This window comes from Wasmannia auropunctata, unplaced genomic scaffold (genome assembly GCF_000956235.1).
Source record: "Wasmannia auropunctata unplaced genomic scaffold, wasmannia.A_1.0 LD334204.1, whole genome shotgun sequence".
Classification (NCBI taxonomy): Eukaryota; Metazoa; Arthropoda; class Insecta; order Hymenoptera; family Formicidae; genus Wasmannia; species Wasmannia auropunctata.
The window spans coordinates 1,148,379-1,166,746 of NW_012028686.1; the positions used below are offsets into that span (position 1 = coordinate 1,148,379).

At 33.7% G+C, this 18,368-nt stretch overlaps 1 protein-coding gene across 11 annotated transcripts in view; it reads right to left on the reverse strand.

Annotated features, from left to right (window-relative positions):
- The window catches only part of LOC105459190 (dystrophin, isoforms A/C/F/G/H-like), a 440,003-nt gene that overhangs the window by 321,126 nt on the left and 100,509 nt on the right, over positions 1 to 18,368 (reverse strand). For all 11 annotated transcript variants that reach the window (XM_011704998.1, XM_011704999.1, XM_011705006.1 and 8 more), the window contains 2 exons: positions 15,756 to 15,970; positions 7,836 to 7,934 (listed from right to left, as the gene is read on the reverse strand). In XM_011704998.1, the coding sequence (XP_011703300.1) occupies positions 7,836 to 7,934; positions 15,756 to 15,970 (314 nt within the window). The remainder of the gene's footprint in view (positions 1 to 7,835; positions 7,935 to 15,755; positions 15,971 to 18,368) is intronic.

The window sequence follows — 18,368 nt, forward strand, 5'->3', positions numbered from 1 at the left end:
CTCCAGAATCATGGCAAATTTATTGCTAGTTACATGTACAATAATTATTTTGTTAGTATATGCGCTCTTAAAATTTAGCGATATACTTCCCCCCTCTCTTTCTCTCGCTCGCTGCCCTCCTTTCTCTCTCCAACCCATATTGAATAAATTTAAAAATAAAAATAAATAAAATACAAAAAATATTAATTTTATTTCATTGCATTCATTTAATTTATTAATTTATTAAATTTACTAATTTATTTAATTAATTTAATGTTAAACTCTTTTAGATTTTAATCGTATTATATTTTTAAAAATTCCGAAAATTATTTTTTAGATATTCTCTTGTTTATAAATAAGTTTGCAGCACTTACAATAAATTAAATTTAAATTTAGCTTAAATTTAACTGGGAGAATATTCATCCGTACAACATTGTGTAACTTCGATGGTCAATTTTCTTGCCGGTCACAAATAGATTTGCCTAAAAGTATTGAAATTCTCACGAGAAAAGCTCAGCGACTCGCACTGGCATGCTTATCAACTACGAACATATTTCCCCACGCTACATCGCGCCGTCGAGTTTCATGATTGCATTTTTCATCGCCTGCGGATATGCCAATGAAAGATGCAAGAGGTGGTAAGAGAAGGTGAAATGAGAAAAATAATAAGTACATGCAAAGAGAGCAAAAGAACGTGAAAAACTTTATCAATATTCGATAAAATTTCAGATATACTAATAGTATTATCAATAAAATGGTATCATCATAATGAGTGTTGGCATGTCCCAAATTTATCTTTTCTAATTATTTTTATACACCAAATAATGTATGTGTATGTACAGTATAATTCTCTCCAAATCATAAAATAAGTAAATTGTTTAATAATTGTATAAACAATTATTTTTTGTTTATTTTGTATATACCATAATTTATCAATCATATTCATTAAATTTTACCTTATTTAATTATTTGTTTTCATGATATAACTTCAATGCAAAATACTTTTTACACGCACTTATAAACATTCTACATATTTTATATAATTAAAAATAAATATCAGTTTCTAAAAAAATATAATATATAGATTTTATATAAAATTTTTCCTTAAGATTATTTTAAATAACAAAAATTTTAAATAAAATAATCTTCTCTTCATATATGTTGAGGTCATAGTAAGCAAAAGTAAAATATCAAGTATCAAAACACACAAACTATTGTTTTACATATTGCTTTTTTGGCAAAGATATATGATCCTGGTAGTCCGCGAGTGCAACACGGAAGTAACTCCGACGTGTATGAAGATGTACGGTGTACGTCACAAACGCATTTGCCATTAGCTGAAGTACACGACGACTGACTGTACGAATGGCATAAAAGCAACTGCAAACCTTTCTCCCTCTCTAAGCTATAAAGGACCGAATTGCATCGTGACGAAACTACGAAAAAAGTAGAAATCATTTGAAGAGGGGCAAGTTTAAAACGGGTCAGAAAGATGAAAAAACCTCGAAATTATTATTTCTTCGAAGTAAAAATACATATAATAGTTATAAAATACAAGTATATTATGTGTATAAAATTTCACAAAGACATCGCGTAATAATAAGTATCAGTCACGCGAGCGAATTGAAAATCAGCAAAATATAATATTTCTCTCAATGAGATAAACAATTATTTAATTAAATGCAACACAAATGTGATAAAATAAATAAAAACTTTACTCATAAGAATTTATTAAATCATATTTAAAAAATCAAAATAATATACGAGAAAAAAGAAAAACTTTTTAAATGCAGACAACACTTAAGAAACTTATTAAAATTATTTATGTCCATATGATTAAAATATTTTCGTCGATTTTTTGGCAATACTGCTTTTAACAAGCTCGGTTTGTTTTACATAAATAATATATGTATGTACATTCACATTGTGCACTATAAACGTTTTGTGCTGTTCAAAACGTCTGCTATAAAAAGTCTGAAATTCCGTGGCACTAATTGAAAAAAATTCCGCAGAGGAAAATGCAGTAATTAAACATCTCGGAGTATGTGATGTCACGCGTACTTTAAACCAGAGAAGCTTTATAATTTCAAGAATATTTTATACAAAAATAAAGCTATCGTTTTCTGTAAAAAAAAAACTTACAAAGTGATATTATCTGTTCTTGATAATAAATATTTCCTCTATTAAGAACTGTTCCTTTTATAAGATTTTCTCTTCAAAAAAATTAAAAGAATTTTTAAGATGTCTGCAATATCTTTTTTCCCAGATTATGATACTAAATTCAATATTTTGTTTATATATTTTTTACGTAGTATATTTTTGCAGATATTGTAAAAACAAAATTTTTTCCTGCCAAAAAAACAAAAAATTTTATTTTATTACGTCCTAAAAAAAATCGCATCCCTTTAGATAAAATTCAACGTAGAATAGATAAACAAATCTATTATGATCGATCGATTTTATTTCATTTTACAATCAAGTATAAACTTGGTTGTAAAAGTTGTCGGTCTGGCGATATAAACTACGGAAATAATTACAGTATCTAGTGACGCGGAAACAAACTTCGTCAAAACTTGGTATAATTAAATATTGTACTTCTTGCTGTCTTGAAGTCTAATTAAAGTATAGAATTTCTCAAAATCAAATAAGAAAAAAATTCTCTCTCAAGTATAATACATAACATTGTATATAACAATGCATTAAATAATTAAAACATTTGGAAAATAATCAGCGAAGAAAGCAGTTGTAGCAGTATTTTACGGACTCGACTGAATCCAATAAAATGTCGCTGACGATGCTTGACCGCGAAACTACATGAAGATAAATCGCGATTTCGCCTGAAGATACCGATAGGAGCGAGCGATGAGAAGACGGCAAATTTCAATTTTCACGTAGAAAATCTGTGACACTCTTCACATCATCACGCGGGCGCCACGATATCTGTATATCCAAGCTGTAAGCTCGCACGCGCGTTATGGAATGAGGACGGCTATTCACCGGATACCGATATAACCGGGGAAATTGCGAGATCGTAGAAGGTTCTTCATAACTGCAGGCGCGCGCGCGACTCCCTGACATTATTACTCGGCAAGTCCTCCACGGTATAAGGAGTGCAACCCTGAAATCTCCTTTGGGCCCGAACGAGAGGAGCCACGACGAGATGGTGCGTCGGAGTTATCAGACACCAGCAACAAAGCCGTACGGGAGGAAACGGAGGAAATAATGGGGAGGACGTTTATTGCACCCGGCGTGAAGGACGTCGTCCGAAAGATAAAGAAGCTCGTATAGCTTGAACGATAACGCGTACAATGGGATATATTCTAGGACTATCGACAAGAGAACAGTTTACAAATAGTATAGATATTATTGTTACGGTAATGATTATGAGATTTCTTTCTTTGCATCTCTACTTGTAAGCAATTACTTTTAAAAAACCATAATATTATAAGATAATATGCGTTAATAACAGTTTGCAGCTAATCGTATTGTAGTGTATAATTCTCCAATTATTTAAATAATCAAATCTCAGTTCAATAAAAATCATGTTACAAAGAATAATACTACGTCAATAATACATGATTTAGATGCAATATATATGTTAAAATTATTCATAAATTTTCCTTTGCAGATATTATATTCGAAATGTCTGTGAGAGTGGAAAGGACATTCTTAAAGTAGCGCTGCTCTGGGAATTTTATCAGTGAGATCATAAAACAATATCAGGTCACGAGCATAAGCAATATCATTATTTGTGTCATATTATTAAAACAGCTTCTTGTTCTTTATACAAAAAGCTACAGATAACTACATATTAAGATGAAATTAAATACGTCGGTTACTTACTGAAAATACATAGGACAAAAAAAATTTTAATTTTGCAAAATATTAAATATTAATCCGGGTACTCACATATGTTAAAAACAAAATAAATATTTAACTCACATTGTGTTGCAATTTAGAAATAGTTGAAAACTTAAACTGAAAATCAAATAATCTTGGATTATCATTATTATCAAAAATTCCTAATGAACAAAAGTAATTAATGTTTCAGTAAGCATACGTATATATATGTGTGTGTGTGTGTGTGTGTCACATCTTTTATCCCATATTCATCTTTAATTCATAACAAATTTTATTTTCAAGTGAGAATACTTCTGGTGCGACTAAAAGCACATTTCATGCTAACGTGCTTTCTGGATCTCTAGATCTCGTAATTGGGCTTTGTCGGACGAATCCAGTTACGTAGCAGGTGACGACAATGACTTGTGTAATGCTAACAGTGGAGCAAGCTTAAGTAAGCTCATGAGAGTATAAGGGAAAGAGGGAGAGGGCGGGGGGACGAGACGAGAGCGAGAGAGACGAAATCCACTGACAATTACGTCGAGTATAATTGTAATGAGATTTGGAGTGCGAGACGTTAAATATCCCAGTCCGCGTATGAAACTGTGGATCCTTCTCGGATGTATAATTAGTCCCCGCGTTTACTTAGTGCGGAACGATTTTCGTAAAGGGAACGATATAATCCTAAACGCTATCGATATATATGGAAAATTCAAAGTATTTTCGGTAAAATCTCTGTCTTCGCTCTCTATATCTTCTGCGCGCCAAAATATCCTACTCTCGGCTTCCTCACAATCGGAAATCAATAGCAACGCCACCGTAACAAACCTATTGTTTTCGGGCACCCCTCAAAACGCATTCCAAAAATTCCGAATCTTCGTTCTGAAGTATAAGCACGGAAAGAAGACCGTATGATTTGTCATTTGTCAGAATACAATATCGCTGATCAATCAAGTGCGCCATTTGTCCCATTCACAACCGCCTGGCGCGCGCCACGAGGAAAAAAATGACTTCGCTTCCGTTCCGAAAAGAGAAGAATTCCTATTCCGAAAGGAAATTTTATCACGCCGATTTTTTCTCCAAAGCTTTCACATTAACGAACAAATCTTCCACAAAGTTATTATTTTTCCGATAAGAAGCGCTGTTGAAACTAATGATTTGTGTCATTTCCTTCTATCGCCTATTTTTACTCGTGCATCCTTATAACATACACTTGTAACAAATCATAGATAATCTTAAAATTATGAGAAATAAAGAAAGAGATATACATAGTTCTCTCTGACAAAGCTCACGATTGCGCGCTTTGAGATAAATGAGCGGAAATATTTAACGCGAATTAAAAGTGGAGGAGTATTAGAATCAGAATAAGAATTTGAAAAAAAATGTGTAATGGGACTGTGACGTCTGCGCGCGAAAGAATGCGACTTGGAAAATACCAGTTCCTCGAAGCTGACGTTGTAAGTTTCCAAGACATAATGTAGAAAGGCAAGGGGAACGAAGGGGCATGCAATAATGTACTTTCGTACCTTGGCCCGAGAAAATTTACAGTAAACGTTTGCGTGTTATTTCCACGATAGAGTTTTTCATAACGGAACACTACCGCGAGAGGATGATAGCGAAAAGAAACCAGGTATTTTCGCGGGGTGAGAACGCAAAAATGTCTTGATGGTACTCAAGTTTTTACGGCAGAAACAACAGACGTATCATATAATATCGTTTTTATGGTTTATTTGAACCCATCAACGATAAATTTTTAGAGTCTGAAAATTTACAATTATCGAAGCAAATTGTATGATAAAATGAAACGAATAACAAAAAGTTCGTTATTATTACGACTATTATTCTATAAATCTTATATAAAACAGTACTTTTAATACTCAAAATAAGTAGGTAATTATAATTACTACATTGCAGACTATCTTCTAATATTAAATTTCTATAAGAGACATATATATGAATATATAGAATATTATTTCATTTCTTTACATTTAGTTGAGTATAACGATGTTAGAAATATTTTGAGATTTCTAACATCATTATACTCAACTAAATATAAAGAAATGAAATAATATTCTATATATTCATATACATGTACTCTTATAAAAATTTAATATTAGAAGATAGTCTGCAATGTAGTAATTATAATTACCTACTTATTTTGAGTATTAAAAGCACTGTTCAATGCTTTTAATAATCTCTAATATTAAATTCGCCAGTAATAAAACTGAATTGCTGTATAAGAGTAAAATATAGAATAAATTAAATATAATGAATAACAAAAATACAAAATTTAATATATTTTCCTACAAGCCTTTAAATGTAACGCGAAATGTCAATAAGTAAAATCTATTTATATTATATCTAATTGTTTTCATAAAAAATCAATTTACTCGTTCAATATTCATTTAATATATGCATTTATGCAAAGTTGCACAAAGACACGCGAAATACTGCAGTGAAAATCATCGTAAATAAAACTGATAAATATTAACGTACACAAATTTTAAGAAGTACGACATATCACACACATCAATAAACTATCCTCTGATTTATATTCTACGCTGCGTACAGAGCAGCTATTTCATGTCGCTCACGACGATTCTGGATATCGATCCATTAAGTCCAATGCAATTAACAACCATGGCGGAATAACGCGCGGCACGACGTCGACGCACAAAGGAAGGCGTGGCAATGTTCGTCGGACCCTTAATGCCAATGCCAATGTCAGGGGTTTTCCGGTCAATCACCTAAACATCCCTATCTTCGCATCACGGAAGTTCTACGCACCTACCGTAACGACTTCGCTCTTTCTCGCGGTCAAGCAGCCTCGCTTGTCCTATCATCGTCCGGCGATAACTTTTCCACTCACGGTATTACGCTGGAACTGGCTGTGTGTGAAAAGGAGCAGGGGAGCATTTTACCCCTGCAGCAGGCACTTAGGTCGAACCTTGGGGGTTGAAGTATCGACTGCACAGCTGTGACAGGTCGCGAGGTTACCGACGTTGGAGCTTTCAGCTTTCTCTGCCACTTTTACCGTTCGTTCGAACAACATACAAAACGACGACGAGAAATCGCAATAATAAATATAAATTTTACAATATTTGAGAAGATCAACTGATGATTTATCGTAAAATGAAATTACTGGGTGCAAGCTATTTAACAAAGTGGAAATAGCAAAGCAATGTATTTATCTAAGGAGCTTTCAATATATTTTAATTTCGTAACCGACAATACAGCCCTTGTTAACATAAAGATAAAAGAAAGAAAAAAGAAAAGGCAACGAGCGAGCTTTCAATAATGCCACGCAAGCACGAGTTAAGCAGCTTAAAAGCATTATTCACCTTTACAGCTTACCTCGGTGAATTGCGATAAACTTTAAAAATATGGCAATGTTTTAGTAATGTAGTCGATAAAAATCTTTATATTTAGCGGGGTTCCAACAAAATGTGCATGCAACTAACAGAACTAACAGACAAACATCACATAATATTTTCCACTTGTGATACACGTTATCACGCATATACTATTTTATAGTTTTTTAAATACATATTGAGTTAAACGAGAAAGACGTTCTGTTTTTACTAAAAAATGGCGTTCCAGGAAACATATAACTATAGACTATTACGTAAATTTACATGTTTTATTGATAGTTATAGTTATTCAATGTTTGCTGAAATTGATATAAATAAAAAAAACGGAACAAACTTTCCATTCAACCCAATATAAATAAATAGTTTTGCTGATACTTTTTATTAAAGGAATTCGCACAAAACGTATATTATTAATTGTGTTCAATATCAATATACAAATTTTAATTAATTCATTTGTATATATTCGCAAGTTATAAAGTTATTTTTAATCTAAGAATAGATATATGTCCGATGTTGCCTATGTCTCTAAATAAATAATTACTCTAAATAGCAAACATATTTATAAAGAATTATGATGACAATATAAGTAATTTTTATTCAGAAGAAAAATCGCAGAATATGAATTGTTTTTGATAATTGACTTACCTTCTGTTTGTCCAGAAGATGTATGATTTCGTCGACATCGCCGACGACCACTGATTGTTGTCGCAACATCTCTTCCTCGACCGTGAGCCAGTCACGTATCTGTAACATAATCAAACAAACAATAATTATGACAATATATTGTAACAAGTCACAATAAATAAATGATACCTCGATAAATGATAACCAATTACTAATCAGTAATGACGTGATTATAATATTATAAGTAACTATAGTTTTGTTGGAATTTTTCGCGTAACAGGACTATTTTTACTACTCGAATATATTCATTTAATATACAATCTTTCTTTCGATTATTTATTTTATTAAAAATAAATAACCTTTGCTCTATAATATAAAAAATAATGTTGAGCAAATATAATTTTATTTCAAGACAAGAGTGACACTAAATTAATTAACGTATCTTTGATTGTTGATCATAAATCGATATCCCATCTTGATGGATTAATCATAAATTAGCCATAGCAATTAACTCAAACGTGCGTCGATGGGAAATATCTCCGTCGTCCGAAAGTGGTTCAAATCACAGATGGAAAAGAGCAAAAGAGAAAAAGGGGAGGACGCAGGAGTTGGACCGGAATTGGAATATTTGCTGCCGGAAATTAGTAGGGAGTGTCCGATCGTAAGTGGCCAAGTTCGATTTACCTCGATATTCGCTAAGAGTCAGGAATAGACAAAATGCCGATGCTACGGGGCATCTTCTAAAACTTACATCAAGTTTCAGGAACATATTTCCTGATGAATTTGAAGTTTAAATTTGTGAATAAGAAATTTTAGTTCAGAAACCAAAAACATGTTGATAATAGCCAAATGGTACAATAGGTAATCACGTGTAAAGCAACTTTCAAAGAGAATAATTCTCAATCACAAAAAAAATCCGCAACATAATTACTCTAAATGAATTGAGCCGCTATTGTATACAGCATGAGTGAACGTTCAATTGCATCACAAATTCACATTTTCCAACAGTCATTATGGCGAACAGTTTTTCTTTGTAAATGGCTCTATTGGCGCGTTTAATTAAATATCAAGGTAAGTTGTGTAATCGCATTTTCATTATAACTACGAATTGCAAAGCCAATAATACATTTAAAAGCTCGTCTGCGCGCACACGCGCGTAAACGCTTCGCTAGACACCGGAAATATCTCCGCTGGCAATTTCACCGTGCTTGCACGCCGTGTATCGGGTTCTAGTCGAAATACTTCAAAAAGATCGTGGCAGCCAAATAAACGTTTACGGCAAACAACATATTGAAAAAAAAAACCACCCAGAAATTCTCGACCTAACGCCAACTAATCGATCGGTACGGCGACGCAACAGCAAGCATGCAAGAAACCCAAACTAGCATTCGACGAGGGTTTCCCCGGATCGCAAACGTGGAACTTTCGAGAGAGTCGATAAATCGCGGAAGAGATAAACCGTAGTGCTACAGGAAATTAAGGTCTCGCTCGGTCCGGCAACCCCCGGAGTCTGCCACCTAGACTAAGCTGCTGGGCTCGTTCCGCCTTTCACCCACCCTTGTCCGACTCGAAGGTGGCCTTGATTAAGTGCCCGTTGTCGAAGAATGATCATATCCCGCGTGTTTTTCGCCTCAAAATGGACACCATACAGCCACATTGTATACATTTTTATATAATTTATGATTCATCTATTTCTCTCTTCAAATTGTATGATGTAAATATAGTGTAAAAATCTTTTAGAAATTAATATTTTACACTGATTTTTGCCTAAATTTTAACAAAATTTAGAGTCGTCTGAAATCACATTTACATTATTCCTAAAATAAATAAATAAATAAATAATTTAATGACTGAATATAAAATAAATAAATTATTTAGTGACTGAAGAGTTAAATATTGACACATAAAATTAAATGTAATTGATTTTTTCGACCTCTGTGAACCCAATACCTTCATCACTAAAAAAAGTTCGACTGCATACCATAATTGATCTCATTTATTACCAATTTATGACTCTAGTCGCGAATTTATTGCTCATTCCATTCGCAAAAAATTAATATGAAAAAAGGAGATATTAACTTCATGTTACGCTCTATACTCTTGTATATGCAAAAAAAAATGTAAAATGTGATAGTGCTAACGCATTTTAAATTATATCCATACAGAATATAATAATAATAATAATATTGTAATATAACGTATATATTACAGCAAAAATTTGCACAAGAAGTAATTCCCGATAGTGTTATTTTCAAACGACAATAAAACACGGAAGTTAGCGCAGGTGCACTTTGCACAAAGTTTCTCGATTGTCGTCTTACGACTTTTTGATACATCAAACGGTTCATTGAACAAGCCGTTTCATTCTCCTTCTATCGCCTCCCTTTTAAGCAAGACTTTTATTATTATTGCTCAGTGTTTGTAAATTGAACAAATATATTGTTAATACAATTGTTACGGAATTTTAAAACATATAAAATGCTAAAAAGCATTTAAAAATAATTGAAAAAATTTTTAATAAACTTTCTAGCTTTTATATATTCTTGTTATAATATTATTTTTGTTTTGCATACTAAAAATTGTACATTTAGCAATCGAAATTTTAATGGTTCGTACCATATACATATAACCGTAGTATGAATGGATGCGAAACTCTTTCCAATAATTAATTCAAAATTAATTTAATCATGCAAACGTAGTAATACTCTTATGTTGTTATTCTATTGTAATATTTGACAATGGAAAACAATGTCTGTTATTTCACTATTTTATGTAGATTACAGATAAGCTCAAACTAGACGAACATATTTTATCAAGACAAAATATGGAGATCAAGAATCCAATAAGCTGAATACCGCAAAGAGACTCAGTTCCAAATTATTGGAGTGCCACGGAAACGCGAACACGGAAATTCAGCATGGGGAAGCGCTAACATCGCGTTCGGAGAAGTTTCGAATATGAAATTGCTCTACATACAATGAAAATTCACGCTACCATATATGATATGAGCTTTTTTGTCTACATTAACTTTCAGCCTCATTCATTTCATTATTCAGGGAATATAATTCATCAATCAAAAACAAAATATTAGGTAAAATATTATCAATTAATTTATCATTATAGAATCAAAAAAGAAGACTAATCAAGAAAATTGCGTATTATTTTAACATTACATAAAGAAAGTTAATGCAGTTTAAAACAAGATAAATAATACATTTTCATATTAAATGTGACTTTAAATTAATATTACACATGTTGAATTGATAGAATAACATAACATCGATTTTTCATTACCTTATTCCTGCTCTCTAAACGCTCAAGTTCCTAAATTATTTAATTTCCTTATAATAAATACTACAAAATCCATACAACTATCCAAAACAATATTTCCAAATTAATATCAATTAGGTATCCTAGATATAGAATAAGCAATAAATCAACTAACACCAAGTAACAAAATGTTTTCATTTACATCACTGACTAGACTGAGATAATCGTTATTTTGACACAAACTTCACGCCTCAGTCTATGACGAACAGCACGCGCAAAATAAAAAGTAGTCTATCGTCATGTGCCGAAATAGAATTTTATTGGCAACTGAATTCCTGCTCAAGTCTCGTTACCTCGAGGCCTCTCATCGCTTTATGCAAACAGCACAATACTTGTCAGTGCGACAGCGTAGCCGGAAATAGAAGCCAGGAGATAGCTATTATGGCGTTGGACTGACTGGAGTCTGACTGTTGACTCGGCAAATAGGAAAAGCGTACTGGAGCCTATGCAATGTTTGCTGAGACGCTAGTAAAAGTTATCTGGACAATAGGCGGAGATATTATGTGTTACCGGAAAATATTTGCATCAAATCATAATTAACTACTAACTGACTAATTGTTAACGCGCCCCCCTCTTCTCTCTCTTTCTTTCTAAAAAAAAATAACAATTCTATTCCATTCTTTTCTGTCAAAGTAAAAAATATAAAAAAATAAAAATAAAACTAAATATAATAAAATTTATAAATATTGAATAATTATGACATAAATGTAATTTAGATTTTTCCGAGCAATAAGCAAGTTATGTAAGATCAAAAAGATTTTACCTTTAGAATGCGAAGAGCACGTAAAATGTCATATTTTCAAGAAAAATTATAACGCCGCTTTGACATGCGCAAAAAGGTAAAAAACATTTTGCGAAATATAAACATGACAGGGTCATAAAAGTTCAAAGAGAATAAATTCTTGAAAAACAGTTGGAAAAGATCGCGCTCAGTTAAAACAAAATTAAAACTAACTGAGAATTTTACGACAGTCTGTACAATTATACGCGTTTATATTTTGTCATAGTAAGTACTTTAACAAAAGAATGATTTTCACGAAGATAATTGACTAAAATAATAAAAAATAAAACCAGAACAATAAATAGAAAAGTAGAGATGTCTTCGTTAAACAATCCTACTGTAACGAGGAAGATATTCGAATTCAAATACCCGCAGGATATAAGAGAGACGTAGCGCGAATCAAAAAGATATTCTTCGATGAGTCTCAGGATATTAACATTCACGCATAAAACGCTGATCACGTAGATCAACGTAGCTACCGCGCCTACCAAATTAAACTTATTGCGTCGGCCAAGTGCGCTCTTAAATTAAATTTCCATACTGTAAAAGACGATAAATTTCCGCTCTGTCGAATCACGAAGGAAGCGTCCGGTGTGGATACAAAAAAGTGGGATTTGACTTAATTTATTTTACCATATTTCCTAGATTGTACGGCCAAGCTATGTTCCCGTCACAAAAGAACAGCACCAAATACGGAGAGTGAATGAGGATCAGTATGGCGTGAAGGGAGAGAAACCGGCAGAGTAATTCGATAAAATTGACCGAGTTATACGCCTGCATGAACATCGAACCCTCTCCCTCCTTGCGCTGTCCACCGTCGTCACAGAAATCTAATTCCTATCCCTGATAACCGAACTCGTGCCACCAATTGCAGAATATTCGGTCGAAATTACATTTCTTTCGAAATTTCGCCGTCGTAAACCAGATCGCGATCGAAGGAGAGAATGCGGGCTAGAAGTCGAGGTCCTGTGAAGCATGCTGACGCAATAAGAAGTTATTGCTGAAGCAGCATCAACAATAGGTAAGCCTCGAAGACTCCCATCTGCAATTCCGGCGATGACTCTCTTCGATCTCGATGAGGCTATTACTGTGCATCCTGCGCATCTTTCGCTTACCGCTCACGTAAAAAAGTTCATAGGAATTTACTCTCGGAAATATTGCCGACAATAAAAGACTATTCGAAAAATTTGCGGGATCTGCGAATTAATGAAAATAACTTTCAAATGAAATTAACAATAAATAAAAAAAATGATACTAAATGATGACGATATTAAAGTACAATAAGAAATATTTGAGGACAATATAAGCAGACTTTAAAAGCAATTAAAGATGTTATAGACAAGAAGATTCAATACATTTTGTGATTAGTATGCATTTCACGGAATCGGTGAGGTGCAAAAGAGCGATGAGAAAAGACTACTTATTACGACAAATTCTTAATAAACAGAAATATAGAAATAAAATTATCTGAAAAAGAAAAACAATATTCTTAATAGCCATAGAAACTTTCGTTATTCATACAAAGTTAAAATGTCACGCACGCGAAGCATCATCCGATTACTCTGTGACAGTTTGACATCTACCTAGGAAAAAAAAAACGTATCTCCCCTATTTCTGTATTCTCGCTACTTCACCACGGATTTATATGTAATTTATGACGAGCCGTATTCCAGAGAAAAGAAAACTGTGGTAACAAAGTTTGTTACCGCTTTATAAAAGCCATCATGCATAAACGAAAAGGAAATAAAAGCAGGAAAAAAATTAACTTTTGATATTAATTCATATGGAAACTTTAATATGATATATTCTGCTATTTTATTCGCCCGCGATGAAGCATCCCACTAGATTCTATGTAATTTTGTGCACATTCACTGATTCATTGATATGACACATCAATATTAAGACGGAATATGTATAATATATTATGAGAGATATCGACCCGGAAGATACATCGCTCCACTCTGAATACTAATTGTGGAAAGCGGATCCAATTTAGCCGACACCTTGATAACCAAGTTAAGACTCGTCGCCCATGAGGGACACGCTACAATATTGACATCATGCACGCAGAATAGAATATCACATTATGCTCGTGAGCTTAACACAATCTACAACAGCGTTTTAATTTACGTTTACAAAGGAAACGCTTTTCCATCGGGGAGAACAGGCATGTTCCTTTTAGCTGCACTCTATCTCTTTCGTTCTTTCTACAAAGCGCGACCATGTATCTGCTTTCCTGAGTTTAAATATACAGACGGTGTAAAAAAGAGAGTAAGTAAAGAGAAAAAGATCTAATATCGTGCTCGTTAAAGTTCAAAAGGAACACAATATAATTAAGCGCGCAAGTATAATATAACTACATACACATACACCGATTTAGCAATACGTTATTATAACGTAATACTGTATTTTTACACGGAAAGAGGAATTTTGCTGAATCCAGATCTGAAAATAATTTTTGTTCAATAATCAAAATAATTTTGTGCAAAAGTTAAAGTGATTGCTAGAATATCAAAACATTTATAGCAATGCTTATCAGTTTTAAATCAATCATTTTGACTCTTGCATAAAATTATTTTGATTGTTAAACAAAAATTATTTTCAGATCTGAATTCAGCAAAATTGTTCTTTCCGTGTACAAAAACAGATCGATTTTTTTTTCTTTTTACGTCTGCCGGTTAGACAAATCTTTCGAAAAAATACACGATTTCCCACATACAAGGTCAGCATATTTTTCGTCGGCATTCGCTCGGAAACACGCTACCTTATTGTCGGAATCCAGAAACGCGCGTTATGTTGCCATATTCTCGTCAGTCTCCCTCCGTGTTCGCGTAATTTATGCGCTTTAATTAGCCAAGATGCCCGAGGACAGGCAAGCTCTTGCCGTTATCGTAACTCCGCCATTTTCGGCGAGGCGAGGAAACGACGGAAATTCGCATTGCGAGGTTCCCTCGCGTTTTGTTCAAAGAAAGATATCTTATGGAACAGATGCAGCTAGACAGCAACGCATTTAAATTGCGAGAAAAAAAGAATCAAAATAAATCGAATCCTAAGAAAGAATAAATCACGAAACGTTCGAGAGCCCTTCATTGGGAATATTTCCAACCCCTCGTAGCAACACCAGGGTAATCAAATCGATATCTTCCAATCGGATTCCGAAGATAACCGACCGTTAATTATTATCTGTTACTTGAGCTTCTTCCCTAGAGGCGTAACGGTATCAGTTTATATCGAATTGTTAACTTTTTTTATGCTTAGAAAAAACACATTCCATATGAATAATAATAAACATAAAAAATAAAACATTGTCACTTAATAGCTTTACTTACAAGCTACTATTATTTATAGCTTTTCAATTTGTAGCTTATCAAATTGCTTTGGGGATAATAGAATATCAGATTAAAAAGCGATTTTAGAATCATATTGTAATTAATAAGTATAATAATGTAAGAAATATTAGTCTATTGCATTAACTTACTTATAGCAAATTTTTACCTGTATAATACTAAAAGTATATGAAACAAAAAATAATTTTACAATTAAAAAGACATAAAATTGCTATAATTCTTCATTAGAATGAATATTTTCAGATTACATTGTGCAAGCATAGACCAACATTAATCCATATTATACATAATAATTATAATTGTAAATCTTTACTCTACTGAAGAATGTAAAAATCCTAAACCAATAAAATCCAAATAGCAGATAAAATAGCAGACTGTACGGACTCGGATAAATGTCGAATGTATTATTTTTTTCCGAGCATGTATTTCTCGGCTACTTATATTATCCTTGGCAGATTCACGCACGCGTATAAGTAAGCTTACCTGAAGCACTGATTTATCGAGTCCCGCGACGAGGGCGGAAGCTGAAGTAGAGGGTGAAGGTGAAGATGACGCCGAGGAGACGGAGGCAGAGGGGCTGCTAGTCGCTACGGGGGTCGACGGTGACGAGGGGGCGGGTGAGGGTGACAGTCCCCGAGAGCCCCCTGCAGTTGCACCCGCCGCCCCCGGGGCCGCGGTGCCTACACTCCTTTCCACTTCTGTAACAAGGAAACAAAACCATATCTCCATTAGAGCATGGCGTCGTGTCGTAAAAGTCGGCAGGCCGTATCTCCTGCGGCCGCCTGCCGACGTGACGAAAATTGATGCGCTCTCGGCGCATCAGGAAGCAAAGCGAATATTCAGACATCCGTTTCAGCGACGCTTCCGTGCCGTTCCATGCATACATCGAATTATCGATAATTCGAGCTTATCGGCGATAACGCGATTGTCACAAGTCACGCACGATTGAAAAGCGACGCGGCTATCGACAGATCAGAGATCTGAGAATTTCTGTTCAATTTCCAATTGCGTTTATATACAACTAATGAAAACACTAGTAATACATCTCAAAAATATTCTACCATTATTCTCGGTCAAATTACAGTTATTTATCCTTCCTAATCTAAATATCTATTTTACGAGAGAAAATACACGATTTTGTGAATATATTGTCTCTCTCCATCCATGCATATGCGTATATATATATATATATATATATATATATATATATATATATATAAACGTAAGGCGGCACATTGTACGCAAAAATAGATCTTTCCTTTAGCAGTTGCGATTGTAAGTTGAATTACCGTCGTTGCAATTTACTCTTATATATAACAAAAGTGTATATAAATCTTATGACTATATATATATATATATATATATATATGTATAAATTATATTTTTCCTCTTGATAAGTCATAAGATTTATATACACTTTTGTTATATATAAGAGTAAATTGCAACGACGGTAATTCAACTTACAATCGCAACTGCTAAAAGAAAGACCTATTTCTGCGTACAATGTGCCGCCTTACGTTTTTACGTAAAAACAGGTAATTTTCCGGTCGACCCGCTGTTACTGTATTCTTTCTCACGTGCGGTGACACAATAAAACGGGAAAGGAAAATTCGCTCAGAAGGAGGAAGATAGAAAGAAATAACCGAGAGGCGAAATGGTTTCGAGGCACGTACCGAAGGATGCACGGTCAATTCATTGAATAGGGAAGTAACTTTCATAGTTTATAAGTTTACTCGCTTCACATCCTCTCGGATCGAGTCGGGAGCGAGATCATGGCGGATCCCAGGTGAACCCTACGCAGGGTCGTCGAAGACGAGCTTAATGCCCGTCTCTAATGTAATTGAAAACTTTCGTAAAACGCTTTTTCCTACCCCTCGATTTGTAATCCTCCTCTACCAGCGTTTAAGCGCTACTTAAAAACGCGTTGCGCCAATCGGTAATGACAAAATAAAACTGTTTCTTTTCTTCTATTCTACTCTTATGTTATGTGAAAATGTTATATATCCTGTATTTATTTATAGACATTTATTAATTCAATAAAATATGAAATGATAAATTAAATAGTTTACGATTATTCACGATAATTTATATTAATTGTTACATCCGTTTCAAGTTTCAATAATGCAATCATTGCATGATCAAAAAGATGTTTGTAACATCAATTCGCAATAATTAATATTAATTGCATTTATCAAAATTTCTGCAGTTATCCTGGATTACAATGTTAAAATTTAAAATGTATTTTATATTGTCATGCTATATTTTGAAATAAATAAGATTTATCATTTACTCTCGTGTGATCGGTAAAGCGGATATATAAAATATACCAAATGTATATAATATGTTTCGATTAATCAGTAATTAGTCATATAATGTGCCCCTATTGTACAACATGTTCATACAGCGTATGTAGTTATCATTTAACAAACTAAAATGGAAGTCTTTGATAATTTTACAACAGCGTTATTAAGCGCAATCATTGTCATGAGTGAGAGAGATAAATCTGATTCGATTATATGTATATAACATTGTAAAAATTATATATTATTCCTCTCTATGGACGTCATAATATAAAATGGAAATTGAATTGTGAATCTCGCACAATAAAATCACAAAAAATGTGAACGCCAACTTCGGTAAGTCGCGCGAAGAATACGAATATTTTTATTTCGCCGAGCATTATTGTTTGAACGTATTTCCTACAATGAATCGTAAACGTGCCGTAACTCGAAGATTGCCTCCAGAGATCATAACTTATGCACGGGACCGTCTCGGTCCAGTTTTACAGAAGCTATTATATTTTTTACTCCCGGACTTTTCCGTCCCGGTTAGCACCGACGAGCATTATCTTAACAACTGGTTCTGCCCCCCCCCCTGCCCCGTTTTATTGCCGAATTTCACTGCACTATCTAAAACCGGCAATGAGGCAAAAAAGAGAAAAAAAGTACGAAAACAGAAGAAGGAGATCAAGGGAAAGCAGGGAGAGAAACAAACAATGAAGCGACGAACAGACAGCATTCGGTGCGAGAGGGCAGTTTACCCGCGTAATTACTCACAAACCGCGAAACTTTCGATGAAGAACCATTTCTCCCCCCC